This window comes from Callospermophilus lateralis, chromosome 17 (assembly GCF_048772815.1).
Source record: "Callospermophilus lateralis isolate mCalLat2 chromosome 17, mCalLat2.hap1, whole genome shotgun sequence".
Lineage (NCBI taxonomy): Eukaryota > Metazoa > Chordata > Mammalia > Rodentia > Sciuridae > Callospermophilus > Callospermophilus lateralis.
In genome coordinates this window covers 66,311,812-66,326,960 of record NC_135321.1, presented here as the reverse complement: position 1 = coordinate 66,326,960, position 15,149 = coordinate 66,311,812, and the positions used below count along the sequence as shown (strand labels likewise).

General features: G+C 47.8%; 1 protein-coding gene across 1 annotated transcript in view; it reads left to right on the top strand.

Moving 5' to 3' along the window:
• Positions 1-15,149, top strand: part of Piezo2 (piezo type mechanosensitive ion channel component 2) — a 272,462-nt gene that overhangs the window by 131,696 nt on the left and 125,617 nt on the right. Inside the window, exons 6-7 of the mRNA XM_077105628.1 lie at positions 1,955-2,159; positions 3,505-3,718. Of these exons, the coding sequence (XP_076961743.1) occupies positions 1,955-2,159; positions 3,505-3,718 (419 nt within the window). The remainder of the gene's footprint in view (positions 1-1,954; positions 2,160-3,504; positions 3,719-15,149) is intronic.

Here is a 15,149-nt window from a genome sequence, read left to right as displayed (position 1 = left end):
AGCAGCTCAAGTGCATGCACATCAGAATTGCAGGGGAACTGGAGTAGGGTCTGCTCAAACTTTTTGGAGAGATTCCCTTTGGGAGGCAAAGGCTGGGTCTCCTCTAAGATTAGATAGTGAAGCATGTTTGTTTGTTGATGGGGGTCATGAGAGAGAAATGGAGTGTGTTGTGATGCGGGACACAGGAGGAGTGGCTGAGCCATTCCTCTTCCTGCTGTCCTGAGCAGATGAGATCCAGTCGAGTTTGCTGGAGCACTTGCAGCTTGCATTGCTACAGGAGGAAGGCAGACTGCATGGCTTGCAGACAGGCCTCAGGAAAGCTTTTTGATGGGCTTGAGGCAGTTTAGTAATCTTCCCTCAGTAAAGTAGACGGCAAGTTCATCCTCTGAGAATCAGAAGGCTGAAAACCTGATGGTGGTCCTTTAAGGGTGCAGAAGAGGCCATGGCAAGAACACCTGCCTTCCCTCTGAGCACATCCCAGAGCCTCGGGCCAGCTCTTCCCTCTGCCCAGAGTCCCCTTTCCTGGGACTTGACCTCATGACATGTCACCTCCTCTAAGAGAGTCTCCCTGACCTCAGATCTAAGGGAGCCACCCTTTCCGTCAGTCCTTCACTATTTGATTCCTTACTGGAGATATTTAGATGGCTCATCAATTACGTGGCCACACAGTCACTGCTGTGTCTTTTACTAGAGTGATTCGGACACACCGGGCGTTGTGTGGATAAAAATGTTGGAGGCATGAGACATTCTTTTTGCCTCAAAAAATATATACAAATGCCACGTGAAGACCTGTTGTGCTTCGTCGTTTAGGGAATGACGACAGGGAAGCGTCTGCGTGCGTCCAGCACAGACGTGACTGTTTCCCATGTCCCATCTGCACTCAGCTGAGGGTGTGGCTGCACAGCCCCGGGACTGGCCTCACGCTGTGATGGCAGAGCAGGGCCCTCTATGCCCAGGGGCTCCAGGGGCCCACACAGCCCTCCTATGGTGGGGGGGGGTGAATGCACATGTGTGTGCGTATGCGTGTGTACGTGTGGGTGCGGAGAGGGGCTGGCTCTCTTCCCTGGCCTCCGTCTCCGTGTCCTGGAGGCCTCAACTTCCTTCATCTTGGCAGCAGTCCTACCTACCTCCCCGACCCCATGAGCTCAGGCAGACAGGCGGCACCCTCACCAGCATCATCGGGAGACCATGACCCTGGGACTGGAAAGGCCAGGCTCCGCTTTTCACTGCTGACCTGGAGCTGACTAGCTCAGAGCGCCTGGCCCAGCCAAAGCTGTGAAGTCTGTCGACCTAGAGACAGATGCAAACAGTCTCCTGATCTCAGAGTCCTCTAGTCTCAGGGTGATGGCTATGTGTATGGATGAGGGAAAAAAAAAATTCCTATTTTATCTTTTAAAACAAGACAAGCAAACCGGGTTTGCATCCCCAGTGGAAAAAGCACCTGTGTGTTCTGGAGGGAGTGTTTCCTGAGGGGCTCAATTGTCCAGGGTGGATCCGGGAGTTGGCCTCTAAAAATGTTAAGACAGGGGCAACTGTGCACTTAGCCAAGTAGCCCGAGACCACGCCCCAGAGTCCCGAAATAGTGAACGGGCATGGACTTCAGAAAGCAAAGGGACGCCCTGAGCCCTGGGGGGCCACCCTCTGGGGTGAAGGGTAGGTGGTCTGCTCAACCCTAGAGCACCCCAAGGGCACACCAAGGGAGCAGCATTGGCAGAGCCTGTCCGGGGACCTGATGGAGCGTCATTGCTGTTCAGCTGCCCCCGTGTCCTGCTGGCCATCTTTCTGCTCACCTCCTCAGGAAAGGCCACAGTGGCATGGGTCACCACCATGCCTGGGCTACAGGGTGACGCGCGCGGTGTTGCTGACTTGGGAAATGACCTCACTCACTGCCCTTTGCAGCAGGAGCCCCGCGGCATCTGGCCGGCCTGCAGCAGCTTCTGTGTCATTTCTTTAGGCTGCTGGGGAAAAGGCGGACTCAGAAGATGCCCTGTTGGACGGGGACGCAGACGGGGACGGCGCGGAGGGCGAGCTGGAGGAAAGCGCCAAGCTGAAGATGTTCCGCAGGGTGGCCTCTGTGGCCTCCAGACTCAAGGAGTTCATCGGCAACATGATAACCACCGCCGGCAAGGTCGTGGTCACCGTGCTGCTGGGGTCCTCCGGTGAGTGGGTCCTGACTGCGCCGCCCAGGGCACTGTGGAGGAGGCGGTGCGTTGCGGGAGGAGGCGGTGCGTTGCGGGAGGAGGCGGTGCGTTGCGGGAGGAGGCGGTGCGTTGCGGGAGGAGGCGGTGCGTTGCGGGAGGAGGCGGTGCGTTGCGGGAGGAGGCGGTGCGTTGCGGGAGGAGGCGGTGCGTTGCGGGAGGAGGCGGTGCGTTGCGGGAGGAGGCGGTGCGTTGCGGGAGGAGGCAGCTGACACTAACAACTGTCAGGCCTGGGAACCCAGCATGCCGACGGGGCACAGGAGAAAGTTGTGTTCTCTGTGGTTCTGGTCCTGACCTGGTGATGGGCCCCAACAGTACACCCGTGACAGCCCTGTTAATACCCTTTTCCATACCGAGTGACCTCATTTTCTGGGTGGAGGTCAGAATAACACCATTCCTCTTGCTCTGAGGGTGATCTGTTGCCCTTACCATCTGAGGGGACCCGGCAGCCACCCTCCTACCTCCCAGCATGTCTCTGGACGGAGTCATTTGAAATCTTAATTTAACTCTCAGGATACACTATTTTTCTTCGGAAGCTAGATGGTAATCTTCCAGAAGAGACTCACTTCCTTTCAATTTTGGCCGTAGACGGCTTATTCCATGATGATGTTATCTCCATCTTCTCCCTCCTCCCAGCCCACCGCCACCAGCACAGGGAGCTTGCCGCAGTGCATGCACCCACACTGTCCAGAGGGAACGTCCAAAATGAAGTACTTAAGTTTTAGTAGGAAAAAAAAAAAAAAGATAGAAAAAGAAGGTAGAATTTCTCAAAAAATCAAACCCAGCATCTTAGCGCTCCTTTCACAATGCCCAATAAATTGTGTTGAACACAGCTGCCTGGTCTTCCACGCTGCCCTTAGAGACAAGAAACTCCAAATCCTGGTGGCTAGACGAAATTTTAGTGAGACGTGAGCTGCCACCAGAGGTCAGATCTTAGTTAACTTAACAGTAAAGCAAATAAAATGGTGTTGGGAAGGTTGGGACGGACAGACATGAGTGCCCCCAACATTTGGAAACAGAGAAGCAGGCAAGTAAATATGCAGATTGATTCTGTTGGTGTGAAGGAGATGCTCACTGGCCTGAAATGCTGCAAGGAGGTCTTCTCCATCCTCTGGTCTTTCACTGCTCTTAAAAACTAGCCCTTCAGGGTGATCTCTTCATGGTAAATGCAGCACCATTTCTGGTTATGTTAATTAAGTATGAGTAACCTCTCTAAAACTGCTCCCTGGCTAAGGGCAGGGGAAGGGATTTGCTGCCCCACGGTGCTCTCTAGCCCTGCTGTTCCTGACGGTCTTCCTCTCCCCAGGTATGATGCTGCCGTCTTTGACCTCGGCTGTCTATTTCTTTGTATTTCTGGGTCTGTGCACCTGGTGGTCCTGGTGCCGGACGTTCGACCCATTGCTGTTCAGCTGCCTCTGTGTTCTGCTGGCGATTTTCACTGCTGGGCACCTGATTGGACTTTATTTATATCAGTTCCAGTTCTTTCAAGAAGCCGTTCCACCCAATGACTACTATGCAAGGTGAGAGGCACTGCTGGGAACCCATGGGAGAGAGCACCCCGTCCACCCTGTGATGCTGGTTGGGCTCTGTGAATTTCCAAGGGTTCTTCTGAATGAGGCCCACTGCTGTGTCAAGCAGAGATTTGATGGGGTGGGGAAGCAGTCAGGAGCTTTAATTTTAATGGACAATACTGTGCTCGGATGGCAGGTACTCACATGGTGACCTGCAGGGGCGGCTGGGATGGTAGGTTGTCACATAGTGGCCTGCAGGGGTGGCTGGGATGGCAGGTGCTCACACAATGACCCAGGGTGACATTGCTGCTTGCTTGCTAATTGCAAAGGAAAAATCACAGTTTATGAACACAGTCAGCACTTTGGCTGCCAATTAATAAAGACCAACATTACTAAAGACAAGAGAGTCTGGGCCTTCCCAGCTCCAGGGTGGTGCAGAACGAGGGTCCCCAGCACCTACAGCCCCAACTCCACAGCACAGGCATGCAAAGGAGGGAAAACAGTTCCTGTGGCTCCACCAGAAAAAAAACAGAGAACCCAGCCTGTAGGTGCCACAGGAGAGTGGTCTGGTGACTTCAAAAGTCAGCCTCAGCACAGAAAGGTGTGTGGAGAGAGCAGGAGGAGAGCAGTGGAGAGGTAAAGACCCCAGCAGACAGGGGGGATGCTCATCTCTCAGGTCCCAGGATATCAAGCCTCAAGGCATCGTGGGCTGGGGGTGGACCTCCGGTGAGTGTTAGAGGACAGCTGGAAGTTACTGCCCACATTTCAGGTGCGCGATGGCAGTGACGGTATTATGGACACAGAGTGCATGCCATTGCTGTGGGAGCTGGTGGGGACTTAGGGATGGAGGGTCATGATGCTTACCACTTTCCATGCTTCAGCAAGGAACAAAGGCCTGTGAGAGAGAGAGGGAGAAGACCGGAGTCCTCGAGCCACATGGTCAGTCCGTGTGAGCTTTTCTTCGGCCTTGGGAAAGTCCAAAACCAAAGTTACAGAATAGAAAAAGGGCACAGGAGTGGCAGCAGAGGGTGCTGGTGAGGGGCTGGTGTGGGCGCCTGCCTGGGTCGCTTGCCTCTGCCCCACCTCTGGGCAGAGCTCAGTGCTTCTCGGAGACACGAGGAGCAGGGGTGATACCGCGTAGGCCACGCCATCCCGTGCCCTTCTCTGCCGTCTAATGTGGCCTTGGTGTGATGGTAAACGTGCAGATGCGATGCGTGGGCCTTCACTGACGCCTGTATGAAATCTGGCCACAGAGTGTCTGTACAGCGCTGCTAACAGGCGTCGGTCAAATCCTAAAATCACTTAAACTCAGTTAAAATTAAAGTTGGTGCCCAGCCCACAGGCACAGCTAACTCTAAATCCAGGTCGCACAAGTGATTATGTCACAGTCCCCCAGGTGATAGGAGCAGGCCACAGAGTCTCTTCATGAGGCAGGTTATGTGATATTTATTTTAGGCATGCAGAGGTGGATAAATGTCTGATTTCAGTACAGAATTTAGTTCTGGACCAATGGATCCTTGAGCTTCTTTAGTTTATGGTTTATTGTATACATATAGAAAAACAGTTCTGCACTGTTGAAAGGGCTGACTTTGGGGATGACTTAACTGGGAGCCTAGTATCCTCTGGAAAGCAGCCAGTTTGGGTTTAATTCTTCCTGCTAGTTAAGGAGCTCTTCTTCCACCTAGTGGCTGAGAACAGGAACTACGACCACCTTGTAAAAGCTCTAGTAGGTCTGGCAAACTTCTGCTGGAAAGGGTGAGTCTGTATTTTAGGCTTTCAGGAGGTGGTCATAGTAGGAAAGCAGCCCAGACAAGATGTAACAGAGATGGGTGTGCGGCACATGCCTGCTATCCCAGCTACCGGGACACTGTGGCAGGAGGATCACAAGTTCAAGGCCAGCCTCAGCAACTTAGCAAGGCTCTAAGCAACCTGATGAGACTTGTCTCAAAATAAAAAAATGAAAAGGGTCAGGGACATAGTTCAGTGGTAGAGTGTCTGTGGTTTTAACCCAAGAAAGAAAGAAAGGGAGGGAGACACTCCATGTCTGAATCCTCTGGAGTGTCTAGTGAGTGCTATTCCCTAGGTCTTGTCCTCCTAGAGAGCAGTTGGAGGTGTGGGGCTGGTACCTCTCAGGGGAGTAGCTGGAGGCCCTGCCCTGGTTTTCTTTCATCCCAAAGGCATTTCCATTGTTTGTTTGTTTGGTTTTGATTAGCTACTGTGAATAGCACCAAATGAAGGAGGGGAGGGGAGGGGAGAGGAGAAGGAAAAGAGATATAAAAGAATAAGCAGGTAGCCAGACCTGGTGGTGCACACCTATAATCCAGCAGCTCAGGAGGCTGAGGCACACAGATTGCAAGTTCAAAGCCAGCCTCAGCAACTCAGTGAGGCACTAAGCAACTCAGTGAGACCCTGTCTCTAAATAAAATACAAAATAGGGCTGGGGATGTGGCTCAGTGGTCAAGTGCCCAGAGTTCAATCCCCAGTGCCAAAAAAAAAAAAAAAAAATTAACTAGCAAACTATCAGGTTCGTGTTCCACTTAAACTTTGCTCATAAATACTGAAATTTGAATATCACGTTCTTTGCACATTTCATGAAATGATACTTTTCTTTAGATTTTTCCAGCCATTTATCTAGCCATTTTTAGTTTGATAGCCTTTACCAAAACCGGCAGGGGCCAGGCTTGGGCCAGAACCGCAGATTGTCTTGCTGTGGGTGGATAATAACAACTCTTATAGTATAATAATTGGCCACGTTTGGTTTTCACTTGAATTGTCACAAACTCCAGGTTATGATTTATTGAATATATTTTTAGATGATCCCTTTAACAATTTAAGAGATTAATTACTATCACCTCTAGAGTAAGTCCTTAGAAATTAGATTGCTTACCAGAATATGGAAACTTTGAGCTACATGATGCAGTATGTAAACTGCCTTGGTTTAGATACCTCATCATCCCTTTGACCTGGATGTGCATTTGATTCTTTTAAACCTTGGGAATTAGCATCTTTAAAACAATAGATTCTTACTATGGCATTAGCCCCCATGTCTGAGTTGGAAGAAGACAAGCTGGAGACTAGGAGAAACAAATAGATAAAAGTCATCTTCCTGGGAACTGGTCACAGCCTTGTAACCAGAGAGGTGCAGTATGCACACCCAGCTCCTAGACACAGCCGCCTTTAGAACAGAGAAAGGTTCTGTGACCTTCTCAAGAGTTTTCAGATGGGCACTCTGGTGAGAACTAGCCTTATTTTTAGAAACATTGAATTGGTTTGGTTTTGCCATTACTGTTTGTTGATGATTATTTGAAAAAACAAAGAATAGAGGAAACACTTCAAAAAAAATTGATTCTAACTCCCAGAAATGATCTTGACTTTTTAGTTCCTGTTTTTCCAGTATCTTTCCTCGGCATATATATTTGTTTTTAAAACAAACCTGGAGGCCTGCTGTGCATGCTGCCCTGTATGTAGCCTGTCCCTCTCCCTGAATCTGTGTGTCTTCTGGCCATGATGCTGCCTTCTAGCACATGCTCCTCATGAGTGCGTGGACCCTGCAGCTTTGCCCTCATCAGGCCCCGAGTTTTGATTCACTTTTGCTCTAGTGCATGATGTGGTGATGAGCCCCACGGAATTTTAAATCTAAACAGCCCTTGGGACAAGTAGGCTGGAGCCATGCTGTGCTCTCTGGGCTGTGAGGGAGTCTGTGCGGAGTGTATCTTGCTGGGGTCTGCGGGGGCCTGAGTTTGCCACGGTCCTGGGCCAACAGCACATTAATGCACCAGGGGTGGGCAGTGCCCTCACCATGTGATGCCGCATTGAGTCCCACGCCTGTGCCTGGCACAGATCTGGGGTCCCATTTTCTGTAGGTGATCCTGTCTTTTCACCAAGTGACCCCCAGAAGACTATCTGCTTCCCTCCAGATGCATTCGCCATCACTTTTTTCCATGAGAGGACATAGAGAAGATGAGCAGGGCACACATGGGCTTCAGGTTCACCTGGAAGAATGATGGGGTGTTGGGTTTTTGAGGGGGGATTTAGTGATTGCCTTCCATTGCTGCACCCAGGACAGTGAGACTGCATTAAAAAAAAATAAATAAAGTGTCAGAACTTGTGATTTGACATTATGAACATCCCCACGGACAGGCTCATACACTGTGCCTGAAGGTATGGTTGTTCTTCCCGAATCTGAAGTGCTGTAGTCTTACACTCACAAAAACATTAGTGATCACACTTTGGAGATTCATCCAGCAAAATAAAGCTTTAAAATGAATCTGTGTAACTAAATATGAGACCCACTATCAACAGCCTGTTTAATAGAATAGAGAGCCCTGTTAAGACTGTTATGCTGGCAGCGTCCCTGAGAAAAGGGACGAGCTGAACAAAGTTCGCCTTAGTTCATGCAGAGCCAGACCATGCAAAGAGCGGGTATCTTATAGAAATCTCTGCAGACAGTAAGCACTTCACGCTTTGAAAGGAGTGCAGAAGTAGAATTCCACCTGTCGGGCAGAGGCTCACAGGCCTCGGTCACCCGTGGGCCTGGGGATGCTCCCCTGTTGCACCTGTAAGGAGATCAGACCTGTGAGTCCAGGAGCACTGCACAGCTTCTCTACCGCGGGCCTTGCATTCAAAGTGCAGCTGGTGCACTTGGTAGGGGACAGGGACAGTGGTGGGAAACTGGCCTGGGCCATGTGGTCAAGAATGCTGTCTCCTGCAGTAAACTGCATGAAGTCTTTACACACTGGGGACTTTTATTAAAAGTCAGTTACAGGTCTGGCATTCGGTCTTTGACTCCGTTTCCTTGTGAGACAGACACCTAAGATAGCTCTGAGGGGAACTTGCTTCAGAACAATCTTGCTTTTTCCTGAGATCGCTCAGGCTCTGAAGTAGGTGTCTGCGGTAGGCCCAGCAGGAGGACAAAACCGATGCCTGGCATCCTGTGCCTGTCACCAGTGTGGACCCTGGTCCCAGTTGTCTGGTGTCTGCATCCCACTTCATTTTGCCCCTGTGGAACCCTGAGACAGGCAGTGACGACAGTAACTTAGGTCCTCTCCGCTGCTCCTCAACTGGCTTTCTTTCCAACCACTGTACTTTCTCTAGATTTCCAAGCACTGAACTTTTTCTCAAATTCAGTTGTTTGGTTTGCTGACTTTTAAAAAAAAAATACATGACAATAGTGGAATGCATTGCGCTCATTATTCTCCATATACAGCACAATTTTTTGTAACTTAATTTGGCGTGAACATGCTGCCTTATTTTATAAACCTAAATTGTGAAACTGAAAAAGGGAAGGTGGGAAAGGAATGGGAATCAGTCTCTGTTCATTCTCATGAAAACGGCACTCTGCTAAATGAGCACCCACCCATTTGTGCTGTGACCCCTTTTTTATATGCCGTTTCCATATATCATAATGATTAGAAAGTGAATCATGTTTAATGAAGGAAAAGCTCATGTGGACATGTGAAAACAATGTAAAAACAATAATAATAATAATAAACACATGGCACAGCCTGGAATGGCTGCCTTTTGAGTTTAATTGCTCAATAACAAATGAGGAGAAAGTTAAAAAGCAAACATGAAAAGTGCAATGTCGGTCATTATATTTATACTATTTTTATAATAGTCATAAAACGTCCATTACACATACAGGGAGCAAAGGCCTAAGGAAGGGCTGCGGCCAGCTGGTCTGGCAGGCCCCAGGCAGTATGCAAGCGGTTAGGCAATCAGGCCACCTGGTGTTTGCACTTCTGCAGTCCCCCCAGGATTGCTGTGGAGCTGTTAGGGAAAGTTTGGTCCTCGTCCACAATGCCAATCCAATAACAAGGACATGGTTTTGAGAAAGAGGAAAAAGAGCTCTATTGCTTTGCTAGTAAAGGAGAAGCACAGGGGACACCTGTCCCAGAGGCTGTGACTCTGCCATCAGCAGGAACAGGGGGCTTTTAAAGAGGTGACTCAAAGGCTACCCATTCCTGGTGTTCTCTGTTGGAGCTGTAATTCACTTGTTAATGTGGGAGACAGTCATTTCTGAGATTCTTCTGGTACCATCTCCAAAGTCTGGATTACTTCTTTCCTATGGTGGGCGTGTGCTCCAGGACAGATAACTCTGCCTGGGATGGGGGAAGAAAGGTAATCTTGTTTCCCCAGAGATTAGGGAGGGGAGAGATTAGGGAGGAACACGGAGAGAGGAAGAGAAAGAAGCAGGTCCATTTAAAAAATAATTTGCAGTGGCAGAGTAGCAAGGCTGATTGAAAGCATAATGTGGACACTGTTACAGAGTGCCCGTCTCACTGAGGGGCCTGGGGTTTAGTAAGCAGAAACTCCACAAAAAGACTAAATTGGATACTCTTTGGCCAGAATTGCACCTGGAGGCCTGGGGGCTGTAGGGGAGGAGGGGCAGGAAGGGGGGCTGTACAACCTGTCATTTTAATGCTAAAGCATGTAAATTAACCCAAGTTAACACCCATCTTCCCCTTTGTGACTAGGTGGCCCTGGAAGTGGTTCATGTATAACATGATTTAATTTGTAAAGTTGGTAGGTGACACGTTGGTGAGCAAACTCTTGTTTTCATTTTGAAAAGATTCTGAATGACAAGAGACTAACTAGCCTAGAGGCTCCTACCAACTTCATCTGCACTCACCCGAAAGGCGGGGAAAAGGAGCTGAAAGATACCTTGATGGATTTACACAGACATAGAACTCAGGTACCCTGACCCCTGAGTCCCCCTGGACATATATGCACGACTGTGATCACTTGGGGGCAGGCGTGCCATGGTGTGGATCCAAGATCCCAGTGCAGTGGGGCATCCTACCCAGCTGTGACACCCGGCCTTAGGCTCAGAAGAAACTGGGGCTTCTGACCACAGAGGTCCTTTGCAGGGGATATTGATCCAGAAGAGGGACTGGTCTTCCCCTCCTCACCTTCCAGAAGGTCAGCCTGGATCTCAGTGTTGGAAATCAGACTTCCTGCCTCCACCTACTGAGGCCTCTCAGTGGAAAGGCCTCCCTTCACTTCTCAGGGAGACGACCTCTTGTTCTCAGTGGGGACCTAGAGTGGCCCTTGGTGGATCAGACGGTGTAGCTCATTCTACAGGGTCCAGGGCTAGGAGAGAGCTCACTGCCATCAGGAGTCAAATGACTTCCAGTCCTGTCATAAGAGGATGCTGAGAGTGTTACAGGGCTGGGACTTTCCAGGAAATTGAGGCAGCATGAAGGCCCCTTCAAACCCTGATTCTTGCTATCAAGTCAGACATGTCACTCAGAGTAACAGGAATGAGTTACAAGAGGGACAGTGTGCCTCTCCTGCCACTGTGGTTTTATTGGAGATCCCAGAGAAGTTTCCAGAGAGTCCCACCCAGGTCTACCTCTTGACCTTTGCCTGATGGCAGAATGATAGACTTTCAAGTGCCCACTGCCATGCCAATTCTAGGTCCCTTTGGCTCATGCTGACAGGTTCTGATTGGATTATCAACCTTAAATTCTCGCAGATTTTATTGTTAGGAGACATTATCCTTATCTCCCTGAGTTCCAAGATCTGGTCTGTGGAAGGGGGTCACAAAGTCTCCCCTTCAGGGTTCCTCTTACCAACATTATTTTGGGCCTGCATTTCTCTGGCAGGTAACAGGTAGTTTGCTAAGAAATGAGACATAGCCTGTCCACTTAAGCCAGATAGGCTGTAGGTAAATTGCTTCGTGGAAAAGAAAGCATGTGGGGGCCAGCACAGTGGGCCCACTTTATAGAGTTATTCCTTTAACCTCCTGTTCCCGCCACTCACGTCTGTGGGTCTGCTATCAAGGATTATCTTTTGCTCCAGAGCGCATTCTCTGGATCTCGGGAATCTCACCTCTTGCCCTGTTGCTGCCCAGGTGGAGCACACCTGCCAAACCCTTATTTACCACACTCCATGCCTCAGTTTGCTGACTTATAAACTAGGAATAGAAACCATGCCTGGCCGGGAGTGGGCGCGCTGTGTTGAACAGAGCAACATGGGCTGCTGAGTGCTTGTCAGCCGCAGCGTGAGTTGCTAACAAAAAGGTATCATTTCTCCTGTTGCATTCAGCTGGGATGTTTACTATCCACCCAAGCTTGATTCTGCAGTTCTGACAGTTGACTGTAGCCTTATCACCCATCACCTGTAGATCCCTGAGCACATAAAGCTGTTCCTTCCTTCACAGGAAGTGTCCTCTTCTGCTCACACATCTCTCTGGCCTCTAGTTTCCCCTCAAAAGCAAGCCCAGGCACTTCCTTCTGGAACCTTCCATGCTCCTTCTGTGAAGAACAGGAGTTACCTTGTAGAAATTGCCCTCTGCACACTTGCTGCCTGGTCCATAGTTCACATGAGTCTGCTTCAGGAGGTCCTGGTGCTCAGGGCTGCGAAGGCCTGTTGGGCTTGGTCCTCTCAGGATTTAGCAAGCTGCCTGCACAAAGGGCTCCCAGGATTACCTGTTCACGGTTGTTTTCTGTCTCCATTTCCTAGAACTCTTGTATTTTAGCTCCTTGAAATGAAAACAATGTAAAATCTATTTTTCCTGAACTGCTGATGGTCCACAGTTTAAAAAGTATGGAAAACTGCAGTCCACAAAGACCAGGGTCAATTTGTGTACACCCACTGACTCCCACTGCCACACTGTGGACCATGTCCACCATAACTGAATGTCAAGTTCAGCTAGGATTTAAACAAGGCTGTGGTATAGATAGCCATGGCCCCCACATTGCTGTATTGGCCAATATTTAGCTTTGGCCTCATAAAAGTGATGGTTTTAAGTTTATTTATTTGTGTAGAAAGTTAAAGAATAGCTTTTTCCCTGTTGTATTCAGAAAGGGAGAGAGAGAGAGACAGGGACTCCAGCCAGGCACAGAGTAGGATTGACTTTTAGACTAAGTTTATTAGAGCCCACAGCACCAGCAAGGTCTGAAGTAAACCTTCAACCTGCCAGGGAAAGTAAAAATGTGGTGGTGGTGGTGGTGGGGTGTGTGTGTGTGTGTGTGTGTGTGTGTGTCTCAACTTCTATTTTTCACATTTTTCATTGGTGTATTATATTTGTCCATAATTCTGGGATTTGTTGTTATATATTTGTACATGTGCACAATGTAACAGTATAATTTGGCCAATAGCACTCCCCAACACTTTTCCCCTTCTTTGTCTCTTCTGATTCATTTTGATGTGAAATCTGCATTGTCACATATGAGAGTAGCTACCGCTGCTTGTTTGGGGCCTCCGTTTGCATACTATGTCAATCTTCATTCTTGTACTTTCAGCCTATGGCTATCTTTTCCTAAATGGTAAGTCTCCTGTAAACAACATAGAGTTAGATCTTGTTTTTTAATCTCATTCTGCCAGCTTATGTCTTTTAATTGGGGAGCTGAGACTATTTGCATTCAATGTTATTATAAAGATGTTTATTAATTCCTGCCATTTTTATTTATTTATCTTGTTTAATTTGGTTCTGTTCCTCATTTGCTGAGCTACTCTTCAAATTAGACTTGTTCATTTGTGAGCTCTGGGGTTTATTTTTTATTTCTTTTGTGTGTATTTCTTTAAGTTCTGTAGTGCTGGCTTAGTAGTCACGAACTCTTTCAGTTTCTGAGTATTTTGGAAGGTTTTTATTTCATCGTATATTTTGAAAGGTAGCTTTGCTGGATATAGCACTCTTGGTTGACAGTTATTTTCTTTCAGGATTTGGAACACATTATTATAACCCCTCCTGGCTTTTAGAGATTGTACTGAGGAATTGGAACTGAATCTGATTGGCTTGACTCTAAATGTGGCCTGATGTTTTTCTCTTGAGGCTTTTAAAATTCTGTCATTGTTAAGTATGTCAGGCATTTGATGTGTCATGGAGGAATTCTTTAATGATCTCGTCTATTTAGGGTTCTGAATGCCTCTTGAATCTAGATGTCCATCTCATTCTCAGGGTATGGAAAATTTTCTTTTATTATTTCCCTGAAATGGCTATTCATTCTTTTACCCTTTTTAATTCCAATGATTAACAAATTTGGTCTCTAAATGCCTCGGGGTTCTTGTGTATTCTGATCATGGTTACTTATTTTCTGTAGTTCTGTTTGGATGTTCAAGGCCAGCCACTGTGTCTTCCAGCTCTGAGACTCTGTCTTCTTCTTGGTCTGCTCTATTAGAAGACTTTCAACTGAACTTTTTATTTGATTTATGGTGTCTTTCATTTCCAAGATTTCTGTCTGTTTTTTTCCCTATCTCTTTTTAAAATTTATCATTCATATCACGTACTGACTTCCGTAATTCATTCAGTTGTTTTTCTGTGTTCTCTTGGAATTCATTGATCACTTTTATAATCATTCTTTTGCATTCTTTATTTGCATTTCATTCGCTTCAGTATGTTTGGTGTCCTTTGCTGGTCAATTATGAACTTTAGGAGGTGTCATGTTACCTTGTTTTTTCAAGTTTCTTATATCCCTGTGTTAGGTTTGATGCATCAGTTGGGAGGAATTTCTCTGCCTCTATTAAGTGTTGGCCTTTTGGGGTCACAGCCTTCTCTTGCCAATGAGTCCTGGAGTAATCTAGATTGAGACCCCTGGCAGGTGTGGTATCCCAGCCCTTGTGCTAATTCTTTCTGTTTTTGCTGTAGTAGTGGACGTCCATGAGGGGGACCTGAGGGCTCACACCTAGCCATTCCTACTTAGTCTAGTTGTTAGTTTTTGGTTTGTCTTTTCTGATTTTTGTATTAAAATATAGTTGATGTTTGAGTGTCATTAATGTGTGTGTAGAGCAAGGTGTGCTGTCCTTTGGCTGAGTTTAGTTCAGCAATGGTCTCTACCCTGTGGACACGTGGTGTCCCCATAGGTTCCCAGCATGGTTTCAGAGGTTCCGTTCACGTTAGACGGGTTTTATGGCTCTGGACCCTCGGTGCCATAGAACTTTGTGTGGAGGAAAGTGGCTCAGGAAACGGCAACAGGAAGTAGCAAAAGGTCTTCTTTTAAGGTCCCTGAGGGAGGGATGGTGTTACAGGAAAAAAGGTCCCCCATTGGTTGATGTTAAGAAATTAAACTATGCATTCAGCAGTTTGGGCTGAGGCAAGACCTTGGGTGGAAGGAGAGAAACTCACAGAACGATTGACCTGGTTATTATGTGACCTTTGGTACGTGACATTATCCAGAGTTTAAAATAAATAGAATTAAGTAATAAGTAGCTCTTAATTTTAAAGAAATTAGAGATTTCAGTTCACATTCAGTATGTGGTTCATGAAAGAAAAGTGACCACAACACTTGGAGCAACCAAGAGATCTTTATTGAGGCAGTGTCTGATTGCCAGGGAAGGAAGAGAAAAAGAGAGGGAGAAAGAGAGAGAGAGAGAGAGAGAGAGAGAGAGAGAGAGAGAGAGAGAGAGAGATATTCAGCAGGAGAGAGTTTTTATAGCCAAAATGTAATGGGGTCTCTGGGTCTGCAAGCTGCCTTGTAGGCATACAGTGATTGGATCA